We start from the raw sequence: 19275 nt of genomic DNA on the forward strand, positions 1-19275 counted from the left end.
CTTAGAGCTAAACAGGTAAATGTCAAGAGTCCTCTTTTGAAATGCAAATTAACTGGTTTTGAGTTGGGAGTTAAAAATCAAAGGAGTTATGATATGCCCATAAAAACTATTCTGCAGTTTACTAGAAAGATGCCTTTTCCTTTCAAGTAGAAAAAGTAGTTTTTTCTAAAGCAGACCATCGGATTCTGGTGATCAGAATGCTGCAAAAGACCGTTGTATGTATCTTCCTCAAGAAAGAAGAGCGATCTCGTTTTATCATTGGTGGTACATTCGGTAGTAAAAAGCATTTCTCTATACTGTGTTCACCAAAACAGTTCCATAGGACCTACCTGAGAACACAGGACAGAAGAACGACAATAATGCCAAGAAAATGCTGCCCCAGGATCTGATATGACCTCGCTCATTCTGTGAGCTTTGTCTACTGGAATGGCATTGACATGAACCAACAGACATTTCTCTCATTTAAAAAGAATAAAACTGACAAAGAAACAAGTTGGTCCCAAGCCCAACAGACAAATTTTCTGGAATTCAGGGTCCGGAAGAATGGAAGGGTTATTCCTTTTGGGCTTTCTACTGGTTCAGATGAAGCTATACTATAAAGCTTCTCTTTTAAGGCTGTTAGATGAACTTCCATAGCATAGAAAGGAAAAGAGAGACATTTAACTGAATATAAAGTTGAACCGCACTGGGAAAGGATCATCCTGCCTAGTACATAGTCGCTCCTATTATACAAAATCCTGAGAGGGGATTTTTTTTTTTTTTTTTTTTAGATGAAAGTAAGAGGCTTCTCTCAGAAGCTCAATCTTTACCTTAAAAATAGGAAGAAAAGCAGAACAATAAGGCAGATTATCACCTAATATGCCCTCTTAACTTATAAAGAAATGGAAATATACCTAAAACAAGCACTGAATAATTAAAGAAACGCGTAACACTAAGGGCCTGATTTTAATTTGCATAATTTTTCCCCTAACAGTGCCTAATTAAGACATCAGTTAAAAAAAAAATCCAATGGAACTCTAAGATTTTCCACACTGAATTAACGTTAAGGACTTTTAATGGATGTCTTAATTAGACTTTGTTATTCATGGAAATTCTACTCAAATTAAAATCAGACCTTGTGCGCACTGTTCCCAGCTGAGTCTAGCAAAATGCTCTGTGGAGCTAAGACTCTTGAATCCAGGGTCTGACAGCAAATTTTATTTCTCAACTGATATTCTAAGATCCCACTTTTTTTACTTAAAAATTCTTATTATAGTCATCAAAAGTGCTATACCATTTGGACCTTTTCTTCTAAAATACAAATGGCTTAACTACAAAGTCACAACTCAAGAATGGTGTCTTCAGTTTAGTATTATTCATCAACAGAACTAAAAGTACAGGTAATTTTTTAAGCAACCCAAATGGTGTTGGCTATGTTGTTACTCAAAAATAAAACGTTCCAGAAAAAGACCATTTTGCTTCATTCTAACAATTATGACCAAAATTGATTTCTTCAGATCTTTTCTTTGTTAATTCTAAATTAATATGCACATACTATTCACTGGCATTTGATAACTGAACGGCATTAAAGACAGAATGCTTATGACAATCTCTCAGAGCATTAAAAGGTATAGTGAGGAGTGGGCAGGAGTCTTGAAGGTAAAGCAGCAATGCCACATACCAGACCTGAAGATCAAAACTACATGACAGACTTTGGATATTACAGTTTGTGCCAGCTCTGTCACAAAAGCCTATCTATTTGATCATGAAAAGTGCTCTTGTATCAAATCACTATTAAGTGAGCTCTCCATAGAAGAAGCCACACTTTTAAGGAGTGAGAAAGGGATATGAGTCACTACCCTTACACAATAAAAGTCCCTAAAACCACTGCACGGTATTTAAATAAATAAATAAATAAATGAGAGAGAGAGAGAGAGAGAGAGAGAGAGAGAGAGAAAGAAAGAAAGAAAGAAAAAAAGAAAAGACACTTCTGGTAATGTCATTCATTGTTAAATGTAGTCATGTCTGTGCAAAGAATATTCAAGTAGTCATCAAACACTGACAATGTTTACATTACCAAAGCTGATTTTAATAGCTAATAGTTGGCCTCTAAATACGACTGTAAGTTCTTTTGTGTGTGTTTATTTTAGCGCATACCTTGCTCCTGCCAGAAATAAGCACTCTGTGTCTGTGCTAAACCCGGTATTTCAGAGGTGTGAACACCAGCTCTGAGCTTTTTTGTCAATGTACTTTCTGCATAAACTTTCTTTGCAGTCAATGAAAATTCAAAAACGTCAAACCAGAGACATCTTCACAAATGTGCCCCTTTGGGGCAAGACACTTCCTACCTGTCATTCAGCCACCTTTAAATAAAAACTTACTGAGTCACCCAGAACCTTCCTGAAGATGGCTTTCAAAAGCTCGATGTTCTGCCAGACACACCGTCTGAATAAGCTTCATGTCTGAGAGTCAGACCTCAGTTCCATCTCCCTTAGGCCCTCCTCTTATTCGCTCTCGCGTTTTTACCTGGCTGGTTTGCGGACTGGATGGGTCATAAGAAGGTACATAGTTCTTCAGAGTATCCTGAGGATTCAGGTGGGGAGGATATCTGATTGTTGGATGAGAAAAGTAGCTCGATGGGGCTGGCGGAAGAATAGCTTGTGTTGGAAATGGCAGCGGTGAGGGTGGCGGTGGAGTTCGAGTGGAGATGACTGCACGGGACACAAAAGGGGAGACTGAGGTCAGCCGCGGCGCCCGCCCCCCCCCCCCCCCCCCCCCCCCCCCCCCCCGCTCGCTGGTCCCCGCCGGCGGTAAGAACGCACAGCCCCGACCCCACTCTGGGGAACGAGCAATCTGGCTTCCCGGTCCTATGAACGCTGAACCCAAGGAAGCTTCTCTTTTATGGGGGAAGCCAATATTTCATAAAAACGTTCCTTTAAGCAGTCATTTCCCATCAGAATACAATCTTTGATCAGCAAGTCTTTGTGTCTTAAGTCCAGACCAACTCACAGAATTAATTAAAAGGCAGGGGCACACACAGACTCTCTACCGAAATTCAAAACAAAAGTGGACTCTGATTTTAAATAAATATTTTCCCTATACGTCCTAGCGGGGGGTAGGTTAAAAGAGAAGCCAATAATTAGGAAACAATAATGTGCTGAATAATTGTCTGATCATTGGACAAATGCTTATAAACATTTGATCATAGGGCCTGAGACCTCTTTTTCCTAATGAATTTGTTCCTTTCAAAACCAAAAGAACTCTATTCTGTAACTATTTTTTCTTCCTACTCTAACTTTTATTACATGTAGCTTAAAAGATGTTATTAAGATAAGACTAAGAATAAAACCTCCAGAAATGTGAATTTAAACATTCATATACTCATATTAACTTACCAATAAATCACATATTTTATAAAGGGAAATAATATATAAAACATATGCGATGTAGATGATGTTTAATTGTGCTGTAATTTTTCAGCATCAGTATGACCATAATTTATTTGGTCATATATTTGAAATATAATTCTTAAGTTTGAAAAATGGGAAAGAATATAATTGCACGATCATTATCTCTATAATGTTGAGGAAAATAACCACATAAGTACAATTTAAGAGTACCAACGAATATATGTCGAAGTGAAGATTAAATGTCTGTTTCTATTTAATGTTTTGAGCCAAATCATAGGAAATTACATATGATAAATGTTTAGTGATTTATGAAACAACTTAGCAAACAATATGAGAAATAAATTCTTTCCATGACCTATTAATGAAAATCATCTGGACTAACTTATCTCCAACTTTGTAATCATATATATATATATATATATATATATATATATATATATATATACACACACACACACACACACACATATATATGTATATATATATATACACATACTTTTAAAGGGACATTACTTATCTTCCCCTAAAAAAGCTTTTTTCAGAAAACATGAGAAATTAAGAATATATCTCAACAAAGAGTCATAAATTCAATTTTATGGTCACAACTTTGCTTCCTGAATGTCCGGGTCACTCAGAATCTTCTGGACTGTTGTTACAATGCAGATTCCTGGGCCTAACCACAAACCTACTGAATCTCGAGGCCCTCCAGGGGTAAGGCACCAGAAAGTACAATTTGAACAAGTGCCTTGTGTGATCCTTCCACACACTGAAGTGTATGCATCCTTCATCAAAGTGATGCATTTCAGAGAACAATTGTATATTTCTTCAAATGGAACTTCTTTCTGACATACTACTTTGTTGAAGTAGCAGCCATATCTGAAAGTGTAATTTAAGGAGATGGAAACACCTAAGTTAAATTGAGCATCTTTTTTACTTGGTGTTGAAGTGCCCTTAATCTCAGCTAAATGAAGACCATGGTTAAAGACCATGTAACCATGATCTTCACCCACATCTACACAAGCCCTTGAAGGATATATACACACAGCTCCATCTTGGGCGCTCTGGGCTTTGAGATCAGTGTAGTTGGGGAAGAGATCTTTGTTCAGGGGAGCCAGCACATATCAAGTCAGGGTTTAGGCTCTGGGCTCCCTCGTACGTGCTCACAGAAGCTGTGGCTGGCTCGATGGAAGCTAGCAGAATGTAGTATTTCAAACTGAAAGTAAAAAACAGCTACTTTGTATCAGTAAAGGTCATTCTAGTCCTTGAAAATAGGAAAAGCAAAACATAGGCAGAAAATGTTTCCCTTCTTTATGAAAGACTTCATACATACATACATGTATGTACATGTATTTCCTGCCTATGTCATTGCAAAGCCTTCCTAATTGCCTCCTTTCCTCCAGTCTTGCTCCTTCTGATACAGCCCTTATAGTCTCACATGAATGAATTTTTTAATGCCATTTTAAGCATGTCACTTCTCTGCTAAAAATCTTTCAATGGCTCCCCACTGCTTCCAGGATAAAAGCCTAGCGACTTCACAGGTTTGCATGGTCCTCAAGGGTTGCAGGGAACCCGCCCCACCTCACTTCGTGGGCTTCCTATCTGGCCACTCTCTCTTCCCAGGCCACATGGAGATTCTTGTGGATCCTTGGATAGACAGCAGTTCCTTGTGGCAATGACCTTTCCCAACACTGATTCGGGCTGTTCTCTCTGTCGGAAACAACCTTCCTCCTGCCTTGTTCTTCCTTCTTGTGGAGAGCTCACTCTCTAAACTTTAGAGAACACACCTCTTGCAGGCATCTAATCCTTTTCCAAGTGTCTAGTCCTATTCAGATTTCATACCTAGCTGATGTGGTCCCCTCGTCTTCCTGCTGGACCGTGAGCTCTTTAAGGACAGAAACTGTCTCATGACCAAGGTGTTCGCCACAGGCCCTGATACATTACATATTGAGTAAGTATCTGGTTAAGGACCAAGGTGGAAGGCTTATCTAGGTTTCATTATATAAAAGTGTACTATTTAATTTTTTCCCAGTGTCAGAAATCTGAATATTTTAACCAGGTGTCATAATACATGAATGATTGGACTGCTATGTGAATTTTGCTCAAATATCAACATTAGAGATCCATGAAATAGTTACTGATTTTTTGACCTATTTTAGCAGTATGAACAATATAAATATAAAAATTTTATACTGCATTTGATTTGTATATTCCTTCTTAGTTTTATAATTTTCTTAGTGACAGCAGTAAAGACAGCAGTAAAGATATTTAAAGTAGCAACAATACTAATCAACATATACTGAGAGATCGAAGACAAGGACTTTTATAGAACTAAAGTTATATCTTTGAATAAAGGTTTAAAAATCAGATTGAATTTGTTTGAAGAATAAGAAATTGCCTATCTATAAATGTAAAGCAATAAGAATGTTGCTACAAGTTATATATATATATATATTATATATATATAATATATGGTACTTTCTACACCAAAAATTCAGTATACTCCCTTCAACGACTCAAGAATAATACATAGAAAGCATACAGTATCATTTATTAATTTTATCTCATTTAAAATTTTTGAAAGGGGATTTAATTTAATTGTTAATTCAAGTATATATGTGAAATACTGGTATTCTTTTTCCTATGTAAATTAAGATATTAGACATAATATCAAATGTACTAGCCCACATTTATTTGTGCAAATAAAAAAAAGTGTCAAAAAACCTCTTATTTTTGTGATTAACTTCCCTCCTAAATAAGTAATTAAATATTGATTTTTGTATAGAAAATAACATCTATGGAAATAGTGTTTATATATCTTAATGCCTCTGGAAATGCTCCAAACTCAGCGACATACTTGAAATCCTGTCTTTCTTTAGTCAAATATATAGAATGGGGACGAATCCTAAAGCTACAGTTAAGATGACTATGTATCCCGTACCTTCTAATTTCTTGTGATTGTAATCTTTCCAATAAAGGCAATTAAAAATACATTCACAAATGTCATTTAATTGAATGCCGTGGAAATCTTTTCTCATATATTGGTAAGAAAAAAATATTGGATTGGCTCAGGACCCTCCCTCTTTCAGCTGAGAAAGTATCGCCACCACAGCTATAATTATAACTCTTGCTACATCCCTGACAGTGAGCTCTGCCAACAAGAGGAGGCTTCTACTCTACGCTTGAAACTCCTCACCACTGTGTGCAACTCCAGGGATTCCGGGATGATGGTGCTGGGGGAAAGTGCTCAATCTTGGGGAAGAATCTTGTGGAGATGTAGAGCTGAACAGTGGCTTTTCAGGCTTCTTCATAGTAGTCGGAGAAGACATATCTGCAAAGGAAGAGGGAAAAACCCAAAGTTTATGACCTTCTCCAGCTATAAAATTCATGTTACTATAACAAGGGATCTCATTTTCTAACATTTCATTATTTCTGTACTTTGGCTCTTCTACAAAATATGCACTGAGGGCCAAAGACCCAGTTACATTGGAGATTTGAAATCTCTGTCAGAAACAATCTCCACTGAAGTTAACACAAGCCTTTATTAAAATTATCATCAGAATTATGTCTCCTACTAAATAAATCTTAAAACTTTTGAAAAACTGAGTATCATGTTTCTCTTGGCGCCTTGGTTCACATCAAGGTCTTTTTTGCCTCAGCATTTCATTCTTAGATTTATACGATTCAGGGCTTTGTCTTTTGACCTGCTGACTACACTGTGGAAAAAAGAACGAAGAAAACCTGGTGCAAATGTGAAAAAAAACCTTTGGGAAAGCTGGTAAGTCTATCATTGATTTAACATCTTCTACGGAAAACTCATTCCTTGTTTAACAAAAAGTACATTCCTTAATTTGCTCACTCTGCAAATATTTATTGGCTTCCTCTATTTGCTGGGTAAAGTAAGGATGTTACAAAAAATACAAAGTAGCTGCTGTAGGGATACTCACTGTCAGTGAAGAAGAAAATGATAAGAAGAAAATGGCTGTCAACAGTTGAGAGGGAGGAAGGATGCTGAAAGCACGGGGTGTTGTGGTGTGGTGTTTGCTGGCTTCACTGCACAGGGCAGTGACCACCTTAACCTCCTCAGGTTAAGGAAGGTGCCTCAGTGGCACCATGTTTAAAATGTGGATGGGGATGATGCTCCCAGAGAGAGGAAACGTTCCGAAGAAGGGGAGCATAGAATAAGCAAGTGGTACAAGTAGTCTGTGGAGAGGTGAAATACAGAGATGAAGGACGAAGCAAATAGCTGGCAGGACCCACACAGTGAGGGGCCATGCACTTTGTGTATAAATATCTGAATTCCTGCCCTGATTGGGGACAGCTATTGATGAGAAAATATGATCACACGTTTACAGTTTAAAGCTGTCCCTCCCAAAAGTACATAGAGGATGAACTAGCCAAAATGGAGATAGCAATCATGGAAACCACTTGAGAAGACAGATTTATTAATACCTTCCTTCCATAAATATTTATTGAAGGCTTAATTTATGCCAGACACTGCACTAGTTGCTGGAGACACAATGGTGAACTAGATTAAGCATCAGCCTCTATATAACTTAAACTAGGGAGGGGATACACCCGAGTTAGAAAAAGGTAGAAAACAGTGTGACAATTGCTATGGTAGAAAACACTACCATAATTATCATACCAATTCATAGCCAACCTTATTTCACCTTTAGCCCATCTACACTCCCCCGTTTGAGTTCGAAGCAAACTGCAGACAGTATAGTATTTCATTTAAAAATATTTCGATTTATAGTTCTAAAAAAAGAGGTTATTTTTAAGTTTTCTAAAACTTCATCATATTAAATATATATGCATGTATGTAACATTCATTTTTAATTTTTTTTAACAAGAGAAAAATACCTCACGGTGTTGTTTTTTAAAAAAGATTTTATGGGGGTGCCTGGGTGGCTCAGTGGGTTAAAGCCTCTGCCTTTGGCTCAGATCATGATCTCAGGGTCCTGGAATCGAGCCCCGCATTGGGCTTTCTGCTCTGCAGGGAGCCTGCTTCCTGCGCTCTCTCTCTTTGCCTGACTCTCTGCCTACTTGTCATCTCTCTCTCTGTCAAATAAATAAATGAATTTTTTAAAAAGAGTTTTTATGGTGCTATTAATATAAGAAACTAGTTATCCTTATGATTTACCATTTGAAAAATTACATAAGCTCTGATAAAAGCATCCAATAAAATTAAGTATGTGTTTTTGGCATATTGGCACTTAAAGAATGGATATGTTACTGTTAAAACAGTAGACATCACAGTCTACAAAAATGACAGGTGTCTTCGTAGCTAGAATCTGTGACTAGCCGGCTGTCACTGAACTATCAGAACTGCTGAACCATCTCCTTATATCTTTCTTGAGAAGTAACAATGAAGAAAAGAAACTGCTAATGAAAGCACAGGAATTAATGCTGCTACAAAAAGGAGAAAAAATGTGGAGACCATTTAAAAACAGACCAAAAAGTTCACTTCAGCGAAGATACCTTCAAAATGCCAAAAATAATACTTAATTTCACTTAAGAGCTATGTGATTTTTGAAAGGTAACACTACAAATATAGGTTTTGGCCCACCAGAAGCTCTTCATAGATAAATAGGTCTTTAGGAGCAGAAAGCAGCTTTATTCCATCCCTCACTTTGCAGATAATGTTTCTACGCCAAATTTTTAATTTAAAAGTAACTATTAGAAAAAGAAATCTATTGACACTCTTATTAAGTACTATTAAGCACTATTGCCTGTGCTTAAATACAGATCTCAAAAAAAATTAACCAGTGTAATCAGTTTCTAATGACTCCACTTCTAGGGGTACATGGGTGGCTCAGTTGGTTAAGTGTCCAACTCCTGGTTTTGGCGCAGGTTATGATCTCAGGGTCATGAGATCAAACCCCTCATTGGGCTCCAAGCTCAGCGGGGAGTCTGCTTGGGGATTCTCACCCGCTGCGCCTCCCTCACTTGCGCATGCATGCACAATCTCTTTCTCGTTCTGTCAAATAAATAAATAAATCTTAAAAAAAAAAAAAAAAAGACTCCTGGTATGAGTAATAGAGCATTTACTGTACATGACTGAAAAACAATGAAATATGACCAGAGTTTGGGAAGCAGAATGAGCGTTATTCTAGTTCTGTCATTTCTGAGGATGTTCAATCAAGACTACTGCAAGGACTACAACTGTTTCCAAATTCTCATTAAACATAGCTGGATTCACCTGAGTCACTTTTTGCAAAGAACGCATAAATCAAGGGTGTTTGTCCTGCAGTTCAAGAAGACGGGTGATGATGTAATTTTTGAGAAATGAAGCCTCTGCATTTTCTTATTCAAAATAATTCACTTGGCTTTCCTGGGTAATTATTACAGGTCCATTTACTGATTGGGTTCTCCTGAGGCATGCACCGAATAATACCGGTACCTTTGTGTTCAGAACACACAAAGGAATTACAGAGGCTAACACAGTAGAAACAAATCAAAATTCACTTTTCAATGAGAAGATCCACCGTCCATACAGAAACTACTTCTTTAGGAACAGATAAAGAATGATATTGTAGAAAGTGGGTTTGACCGCCACTGTCTTCCCAGCAGACTAAAATTTTTTTGAGCCAATTAATCAATGAAGATATATGGGTAACTAGCACATATAAGCTATATGCTAAGTGTGCAGGGGACACAAAGTGACCCCTTCCCCACCAAGGTCACCACAAAAAAAAACTCACTCACAAAAAAAAAAAAAAAAAAAAAAAAAGAATAAAAAATAAAATGTCAGTTATCTGGGAGGAGGAAGGGTAGAGTTTCTAGCTATTACATTTTAATCATGAATCAAACTTGTATTGTTTTGATCTTAATTTTATTTTGAATGTTTGCAGTCTAGTAGACCTCATGCCAAACGGAAAAATGATACTGTTTCTATTTTTAATGCACTTCTAGGCTACAGATATAAAAAAAAATGTTTGAGGAATGAATATATAGGAGAGATAGTTTAAAGTGACCTTTCTGTGGAGAAAAACAAATGTCATGCTTTTCACAGTGTATTGTCCCTCAAGCCGGAAGAATAATACATAAAAAGATTAAGTTGAAAATAAGTTGAATAATAATAAAACTGAATAATATATAAATATATAATAAGTTGAATAATAATACATACATAATAATGCATACATTGAATAATACATGAAATAAAGAAGTTGGCGAGAAAAGCAAGATGATAAGAAGAGGATTAGCTGGTGTTTCTAGTGGTGGGAAGAAGGCAGTTGCTGGTGGTCCATGAGAAAGAAGCAAAGGTCAGCGCGGGCTTGCCATCAGACAAGGACATTTAAATTTGATTTGGAAAATAACACTTTATAAATGAATTGATCTCAGGAGGGAAACGCTTTCCAAAAGCTCTCTATTTTTTTTTCTTTTTCCTGTTTCTTGTAGCTTCCCACTCAACCTTTTTCACTCGAACCTGGTTAAATAAAAAAATTCCCTGTCTAGTCTCCTTCCAGGCCTTCCTCCTCACAGTTCATTACAAAAACAGTCATGGAAACCCTCTCCTGCAGACAAGATCTTCCTCTCTTTAAGCACTATGATGGCATCACATTTTTCTTTTCCTTATCATTCCATTTTATTTAAACTTTAGCTAAACTCATTTACTTACGGCCTCCTGAAGGAGGAGGGAACAAGGAGGAATGTGCTTCTAACTCTTTCTTTGCAGATGACATTCCCTTGGGCTGGAAAATGATGTCTTCCTACCCTCTTATTCCAGCTACAGAACAGTATTTTATCCAGAACCAACTTGATTTATTTTCTCTTTAAGCATTCCCTCCTGGGATTGTGGAGGTCTAGATCTCCTTAATGATTATGTGTTTCTGTCTGATATCTCTGGACGGATTTTTTTTTATTATTATTTTGTACTTGTTCTATCCATAGAGTGAGAGAGAGAGAGAGAGTGTGTGTGTGTGTGTGTGTGTGTGTGTGTGTTTGAGTTGACTAATGGCTTCTCTCCTACAGAAGATGATTTTATTAAATATGCAAAGACATATGCAGGCTGGAAGGACATGACCAGGAAGAGAATTTTTTTAAAAATCTATAACCGAAAGACAGAAGAAGAAGTAGAGCAGACTCTATCGAGGCAGTGTATCTTAGAATCCTTTGCATGTGAAAGCAGGTGGATGGCGAATTGATAACTAGTATATAAGATGAATAAAATAACCCATTGGTATATCATAAAATGCACCATCCCATGAGCAGAGACCACCAGATGAGAAGTAACTGGACCTAAAGTAAAAAAAAAAAAAAAAAAAAAAAAAGGAACAGAATCAGTTACTGTGTTTCTAGGAAGGGTGAGAAGCTAGGGCAAGGCCTCAAGTTCAAGATGTTGAATAAGACCACCTGCTCCCTGGCTTGGAGATGCTTAGAGCTCAGCAGAGAGGACGGACATTACAAACACAAACACAAAACGTCATTAATTGCAATCGTAACATTAGCTTGTAGAGAAGATTCTTCTTCAGGACAGAAGTCACTGAGGCTAATTTAAAAAAACAAAGGAAGATCACGTTGATGGCGTTATCCTTCATTTTCTATACCCTTGTTTAGATTTATAATCGGACAACTAGCCATGGTTTTAGCAACCAGTTGTGAATTTAAATACATAGTAAAAGACCACCGTGTAAGAAGAAGTTCAACTTTTATGAGTAGGTTCATTTAGATTCAAGCATAGCTTTACATAAGTATTTTGCTAAATCAAGTCATCTCATAATTTTTACTAGCCATGATATAAATTTTTTGGCACTGGGATATACATACATCCTAAGCCCTGATGTGTCATTCATTTTGCAGCATCACTTCAAAGAGATAAAGGCTTAAGCAAATAAAGAGTTAGATCAACTCATCTCCCAACAAGGTAATTTCATCTACAAAGGAAGAACGTTGCTGTGAAACACAGCGTATGCACTCGACTCATCAGCAGCTTGCACAAATGGCGCTCCAGATGTATATCTGTTCAAGTCAGCCCAAGGCAACAATTTTGATCAATTCTAATGTGATAAAATGCTGCAGGGAAAGTGTGCAGAAACGTGTTTACGTCAGCCCTTAATTACACTGTTGTTCACTTCCAAAGAACCTTAGGAAACACTAATGAGACATGAGTTTTGGCAATTTCTTCATCAAAGCAAAGACCCCTTCCTCAGTCTGTAGCAGCCTGTCATCTAAGTCGCTCCCGGGATCAATGTCACGTGGCACTCCAATCAGTTAGCCACCTGTTAGTAGAACTCCACTGAAGTCAACTAGTGATCCAGGGCAAGCTCAAACAGCCACCTTAACACCTGCCTGTCTGGGACACCTGCTCCTTTTCCACACAGAGGAGAGCAATATGTTAGCTTTTCCAATATGCTGGAGTAGACTGAGGTTACAAATCGAATTTCTATCACCTACAAAGAAAACGCATCATTTTCTTTAAAAAAAAAAAAAAAGTTTATTCTTCTTCCCTATAATGACACTTATGGTTTACAACTATTTATTTCAAATCAATTACGTAAGAGCACAGAAGAGTTCTTGAATTTCTGGAAGCTATTAATTTCAGCATGGCATAACAATAAATTAAAATATATTAACTGTACCATTCCTATAATTTAGAAAAACACATTTCTATCTAGTTAACAAAGAAGTAAATTTAAAGTATTTTAACAGTCCAATCCTTTCCATATTCTTAAGTTGTCTTTCTTATTTATACACCACGCTTGTAAACAAGTCCAAATGAACCTTCGAGGTACAAATCATCATTTGCTGACTTCTTGTGGTTTCCAGTATTTAAGGTTAAGATATATTTTATTAGGAAGTGCTTAAAAAGCCATCATCATCGTTAAAAATGCCTTCTTTATTTTTTACATTATCAAGCTGCTGAGAAGATGTTACAGGATTCTTTTTTTTTTTTTTTTTTTTTTTTTTGTAGAAGGAAATTCAAGGCACAATGAAAACAGCAACAGGGAAGCTTCTGTTACCCTTGACACTTTGGGATGAGCAGGAGAGAGACCAAAGAAGGGAAGTGCCTATGTGGTAACAGTTAGTTTTTCAGTGGTCCCATGACTAAGATTTGACAAGATTATGTTATATTGACCAGTCTTACCCAGGTAAGACCTCTCATAGTTTTCTAGGTTTCCTTATTTTTTTTTTAAGAAGGTTCTAGACTTTCATAGATTTTTTTTTCTAGAGGTTTAGAAATTTACAAAAACTCTGGACACAGGAAACCTCCTCAGAGACAGAGACCAAATCCACTGCTGAATGAGGCTAAGGTGGTCAGCACATCCATCACTCCGCTGAAACTGTCGAGCAACACAAAACACGGGGAGTGAAAAATGGACTTCAGCTAAACGGGAATCTCCGTAGTCCATTACACTGCCAAGGTGGCAGCTGGACGACAACACGAGAAAGGACCGAGCTATCTGCATAAAATAATAACACTGTTTATAATACATGAGAGGCTACCACATCTAGGGTGTGGGACCAGTTCAGGAACTAGAAATCTGATACTTTCACATCAGCCCATAAATCCAGAGTCAGTCCTGAGAGAAGGAAACAGCTTGGGCCCTGTGCCCAGAGGACAAGGAGAAGGCAAGGAACAGGGATTTGCCAAATGAATGCTCCCAGACAAGGATTCTCATCCTCTGTTTTTGCCTGGGGGAGGTTTAGAGGTTATTTATAACTGTAAAAGTGTTACATGAAATACGGCATTTATCAAGCCTAGGAGATTCCAGCCCAAAGCTCTGAAGTACTTATTTCTGGTGTTTCCTTGGGGACAACCGAGGGGATCCTTGCCTTCACAAGTTCTACCAACAGATAAAGGAGTGTGGGCTGGGAAGTGCCCTGAGGGAATGTGGCCTCGAGCAGAAGAAGGGACACAGAGCCTGTGGGCTATATACCTTTACCTTGAAAGCTTCATACAATCCCTGAGGGAAGTTACTGTCTCCATGTCCCCATTTTTTCCCACAATAAAACAGAGCTATCCTGGCTCATGGGAAGAGAATGTGAGGTGATGCACAATGGTTTCAATGAAATAGACATGACAAAAAAGAGGTGCAAAGGTAGAGTCGAAAAGCCATGGAGACATTGTTCTTTAAATATATTCCAGAGGAGATATTTAAAAATTGCTTATAGAAGGGGAATCTGGGTGGCTCAATCGGGTAAGCCTCTGACTCTTGATCTCAGCTCAGGTCTTGATCTCAGGGTCGTGAGTTCAAGCCTTGCATTGGGTGTGGAGCCTACTTAAAATAGATAAATACAGGCGGACAGACAGACAGACAGACATAAATATTGCTTATAGAGCCATGTACTACGTTTAAAAATTATGGATACGACAGTGGAGTTAAACCACTCAGGCATTGCTAGTAGGAATGTAAATTAATAAGACCTTCCTAGATTCTGTACCAATAATTGGTCAATAGCTTTAGAAATGGACGTTTAACTCAGTAATTCCACAGTAGGAACGTATCTATTCCTTTAACAAAATGTCACTATCTACTTGGTGACATGGTACCAGGCATGGTTTGGGGACAGTGAGTAGAACTAGACAGGAACACAATAATCAAACTTCATTAAGCACAAGGATCCCCATACCGTGATGATCACTGCGTCTTTATTATATAAAAACCTGCAAACTACTTACGCATCCATAAGCAAAGTAGACATTTAAAAGTATGTAGTACAGGCAAGGATGACATATTATGAAGCCATCATAAAGAGGAAATTCAATGACATGGTAAAATACCATTCTATTATAAAAATCTGTGTGAGTGGCTCAGTGGGTTAAGCCTCTGCCTTCCGCTCAGGTCATGGTCTCAGGGTCCTGGGATCGAGCCCCGCATCGGGCTCTCTGCTCAGCGGGGAGCCTGCTTCCCCCTCTCTCTCTCTGCCTGCCTCTCTGCCTACTTGTGATCTCTGTCAAATAAATAAATAAACTCTTAAAAAAAAAATCTATGTAATAGAATTATTGGGGGCTTTTATTTTCTTTTTATACTGACAGCTTTTTTTTTTTCAAAACTCCCATAAGTAATTTTTACTGTTACAATAAACAAAGGTAAATTACATATTTGGGGGAAGGGGAACACTGCCTGTGGCTCCATGAAGTATTATAAATGGGTGGACAATGTTGGATCTTGTTATTTCCTTCTTTTCTTTTTAAAAAATTTTTATTCATTTATTTGAGAGAAAGAAAGAGCATGAGTGCGGGGAGGGGCAGAGAGAGGGAGAAGCAGACTCCCCACTGAGCAGGGAGCCCTATGTGGAGTTCAATCCCAGCACCCTGGGACCATGACCTGAACCAAAGGCAGAGGCTTAACTGACTGAGCCACCCAGGCACCTTTCATTATCTCCTTCTTAAAGTAAGGAAATGCCTTATTGGTCTTAAGAATTCGATGTTGCGAAAGTATACAATGAAATGCTTAAATGTAACATTTGCAATTTAGTTGGCTAAAGGCAAAACAGTGTATTTTTGAGAACACAAGTGAAGAAAAGAGAATATCTGAATATCTGTTTCTAAAGACTCTTCTAGATGTAAAATTTTATGATTGTGTGGCAAATGCGAGTAAGTCCTTCCCACACGCTCCAAGTTAACAAAAAGCTCGGAATGTTATGACAAGACATATGGACTTAATCCCACTACAGTAGTTTCATGATGATGCCAGATGATTCAAAAAAATAATTAGCTGCCATGTTAAGAAAGTATCTCCGTGTATATATATATATATATATATATATATATATTTACATTTATGACACTCTAAAATAACTCCAAAAAACGGCAAGTTACGTTAAGGAGAGATAAGATAGCATCTTCAATTAAATTTTTCAATTTTTTTTTAAATGAAATCAGTTCTTTTTTTAAAGGAGAAAATATGGTAGACTTCGTGTTAAATAAATGAAAATTCTTACTTTAATCATTGAGTTATTTAATCTTAACTCCACTTGTGCATATTACTGTATTCTTCAGCAGTCTAAAACATTCGTGATAGTTTAAACCTCTCTCTATTGTGTATTTCAATCCAAGCACAGTAAGCTGCATGTTACTACAAGTCTCTATTTATCACCTCTCTCCAAAGGGGGAAAAAAAAAAAAGTCTCCAGGCTACACCTACACCCAATACAAAGTTAAAACTCAAACTCCTTTGAAGCTCACACCTTCCTGAGACATTAAAAAAAGAAAAAGAAGGAAAAACAAAAAAACCTTTGAATAATGAACAACAGTGCTAAAAGAGTAAATACTGAATAAATGAAAACTGCTTTTTAAAAACACTTCAAAATGCTTTTGTCCATTAAGCAATTTCATTTTAACAGACAGACAATGACAAAGTGTCTTGAGTAATGTCAGAAAACCTCATTTGAAAAAAGGAAAAACACCCCATGATTATGCAGGGTTTGGAGAATATTTTAGTCGCTTATTAAATATTGGCATAGGTAAGTAGCTGCTATTCACTATGCCTCTGGGGAAAACCTCTTGGCTATAGAGGCTTATTAGTGTTAAGCATCTGAGAGCCATGGACTATAAAATAAAATCAATACCGTAACCTTAACTGTAAAAGTCAGAAAGATACTGGAAGAGTTCTAATTTAACAAGATTACAGATGAGATTTTAGAGGAGAACATTTGGGGAAAAGCCATGCATTTAGAAACATTTATGCTACAAGACATCTCAAGGTTTCTGTTGTTACTAATGCTGTTATTATCCGTGCTGGTAATGGTTAGGGTTGATTTAACTGATGTGTTACTTTAGTGGATTTACAGGAAAGTCCTAGAAATGATCTGGAACTTATTTCAAATAAAATCATTAAATTGAGGTAGTAAACTAATTGCTTAGGAACAATTATGATTTGATGTGGTTTAGTGTGGTAGAGGAAAAAAAATCACGAAAATGTTAAGGTCGTTAGTTCAGCAGCTCGATGCAAATATGATTACTCTGCACAATATTCTATTTCTCTTAATGGAAAAGTAGTCAAAACCGGTATAAATTGTAGTGTTTAAGTTCAACCTAAATCTATATTTTTCCTCTAACAAATGTAAATGAAGAAAAAAAGAACATTCTGTCAATGAAATTACTATGATGGCATATTTATTATCTTAATGGTTTTAGAAATCACGTGAAATTGATCAGTAACAAAACCTCTATTTAGTAATGGACCAATTACATTTGTGAGATAATGTCAATGAAACAGAATATTGTCACAGGATAATGGTCTCCTATTGCTACATCCCTAGTCATTTAGAGAAAATAAATGTTGCCGTCTGGCTGAGTCATTTATTTTCAAAGTAGGAGACACTGATCCCATAACAAGGTTCTGTTATAATAACTCAATCTCTATCAATCATTTGTTGTACCAGGATGGCGCAGGACAGGACATGTATTTTTAAGAGCTGCACATTCCTCAGCTATACAAAACATATGGTGCTTCCAAGCACATAAACAGCCCAATTATTGCATTATTCAAAGAGAGTATTGAAAATAAACATTTTTTAAAAATTAGGAATCGGAAAACTTTCTGAATTTTCAAAAAAGAGCCAGGTTAATGAGAGCTTAAAGACTCAAGTAACTGGAGATCCAAAAATTCTTTGATTCGGGTAATTTAAAATCTAGAGTTTTGGACCTGAAGGGACTTTAGTATTCAACTCTGTTATTTTACAGATGAGAAAACTCAAAATTTACTGAAATTAAGTGTATTTGTCTGAGGCCACACTAGTACTTGGACTTTCCATTATAGTGCTTTAAGCATAAAGCAAAAATAAAAACAGAACTATTATATATATTTATATATGATATATTTTTCATATATGTATTTATATATATCATATATCACATATATCTATATGTATCATATATCACTTATATATTTATATATCATATATATTTATATATATATCACATATATTTATATATGATATTCAAGACTTTAGGATTATTTCTTTATTTTTATCTTATTTCCTTTTTTTTTTTTTTCCTTTAAGTAAGCTCTAGGCCCAACACGGGGCTTGAACAGATGATCCCAAGATCAAGAGTCACGTGCTTTATCAACTGAGCCAGCCAGGTGCTGGCTCATGTCAGTATTATTAACAACATGTCAGTATTAAATGGAAATGAGATTCTTAATATGAGTCCAGTCCAAGGACGGCACTCGTGAATCCCTGGAGTCCATGAACCCTTCTGATGTTATGTGCATTTATCTGTATTTAAGTTTCATACACTGGGAGGGGGGGAGCCATAATAGAGGTTTTATAACTACTTTGCAAATCACATCACAATGACTTGTTGGAAGGCAGTGCGTGTAGTATGGGTTCTATAGCTAAATGAACAAGTGTTCCCATTCTACCTCTGCTACTTATCATCTGTGTGATTTATGTCAAATCTCTTAATCACTGTAGTGATTAGTTTAATGAACTGCTAATTTTTTTTTTAATAGGGTTGCAAAGCAAAATACATGTGAAGTCTTGGCCCAGCCCTCAAGGGTAGTACGTGCTCAATAAATGATAGCCACAAATGGCAAGAGGATCTGGCTTTCCTCACTTATAGGTACTTACTGCACAAAGATTTTAAATATCTGCGGTTCCTTCAACAAATAAATGACACAGAAAAAGGGGTTACTGCAAAAATAATTAATAAAGAAAAATAGTTACTATAACTATCATAGGTTAAAAAAGGGCTGAAAACACAAATACAGTAAATGGACCATTTGGGATCCTCATTGAAACAAAACGGCCCATAAGATATTCTGGGGCATCTGAACATGGAATATATATTAGGTGGTATTAAGGAATTATTGTCATGTCTGTTACATTGATAATAGTATTGGGGTTGTGTTAAAAATAAAAGCCACTGTCTATCAGAAATACTTAGAAGTACTTTATTTATAAGTAAAATGACATAATGTCTGGGATTTACT

The 19275-nt window shown here is 36.7% G+C and overlaps 1 protein-coding gene across 3 annotated transcripts in view; it reads right to left on the reverse strand.

The window, feature by feature from the left end:
- Positions 1-19275, reverse strand: part of LOC111156574 (nuclear factor I B) — a 304583-nt gene that overhangs the window by 30176 nt on the left and 255132 nt on the right. For all 3 annotated transcript variants that reach the window (XM_022517559.1, XM_022517561.1, XM_022517560.1), the window contains exons 7-8: positions 6583-6717; positions 2506-2690 (exon numbers count right to left, since the gene is read on the reverse strand). In XM_022517559.1, the coding sequence (XP_022373267.1) occupies positions 2506-2690; positions 6583-6717 (320 nt within the window). The remainder of the gene's footprint in view (positions 1-2505; positions 2691-6582; positions 6718-19275) is intronic.

The sequence above is a fragment of the Enhydra lutris genome, unplaced genomic scaffold (genome assembly GCF_002288905.1).
Source record: "Enhydra lutris kenyoni isolate GAN:26980312 unplaced genomic scaffold, ASM228890v2 scaffoldscaffold47, whole genome shotgun sequence".
Taxonomy (NCBI): domain Eukaryota; kingdom Metazoa; phylum Chordata; class Mammalia; order Carnivora; family Mustelidae; genus Enhydra; species Enhydra lutris.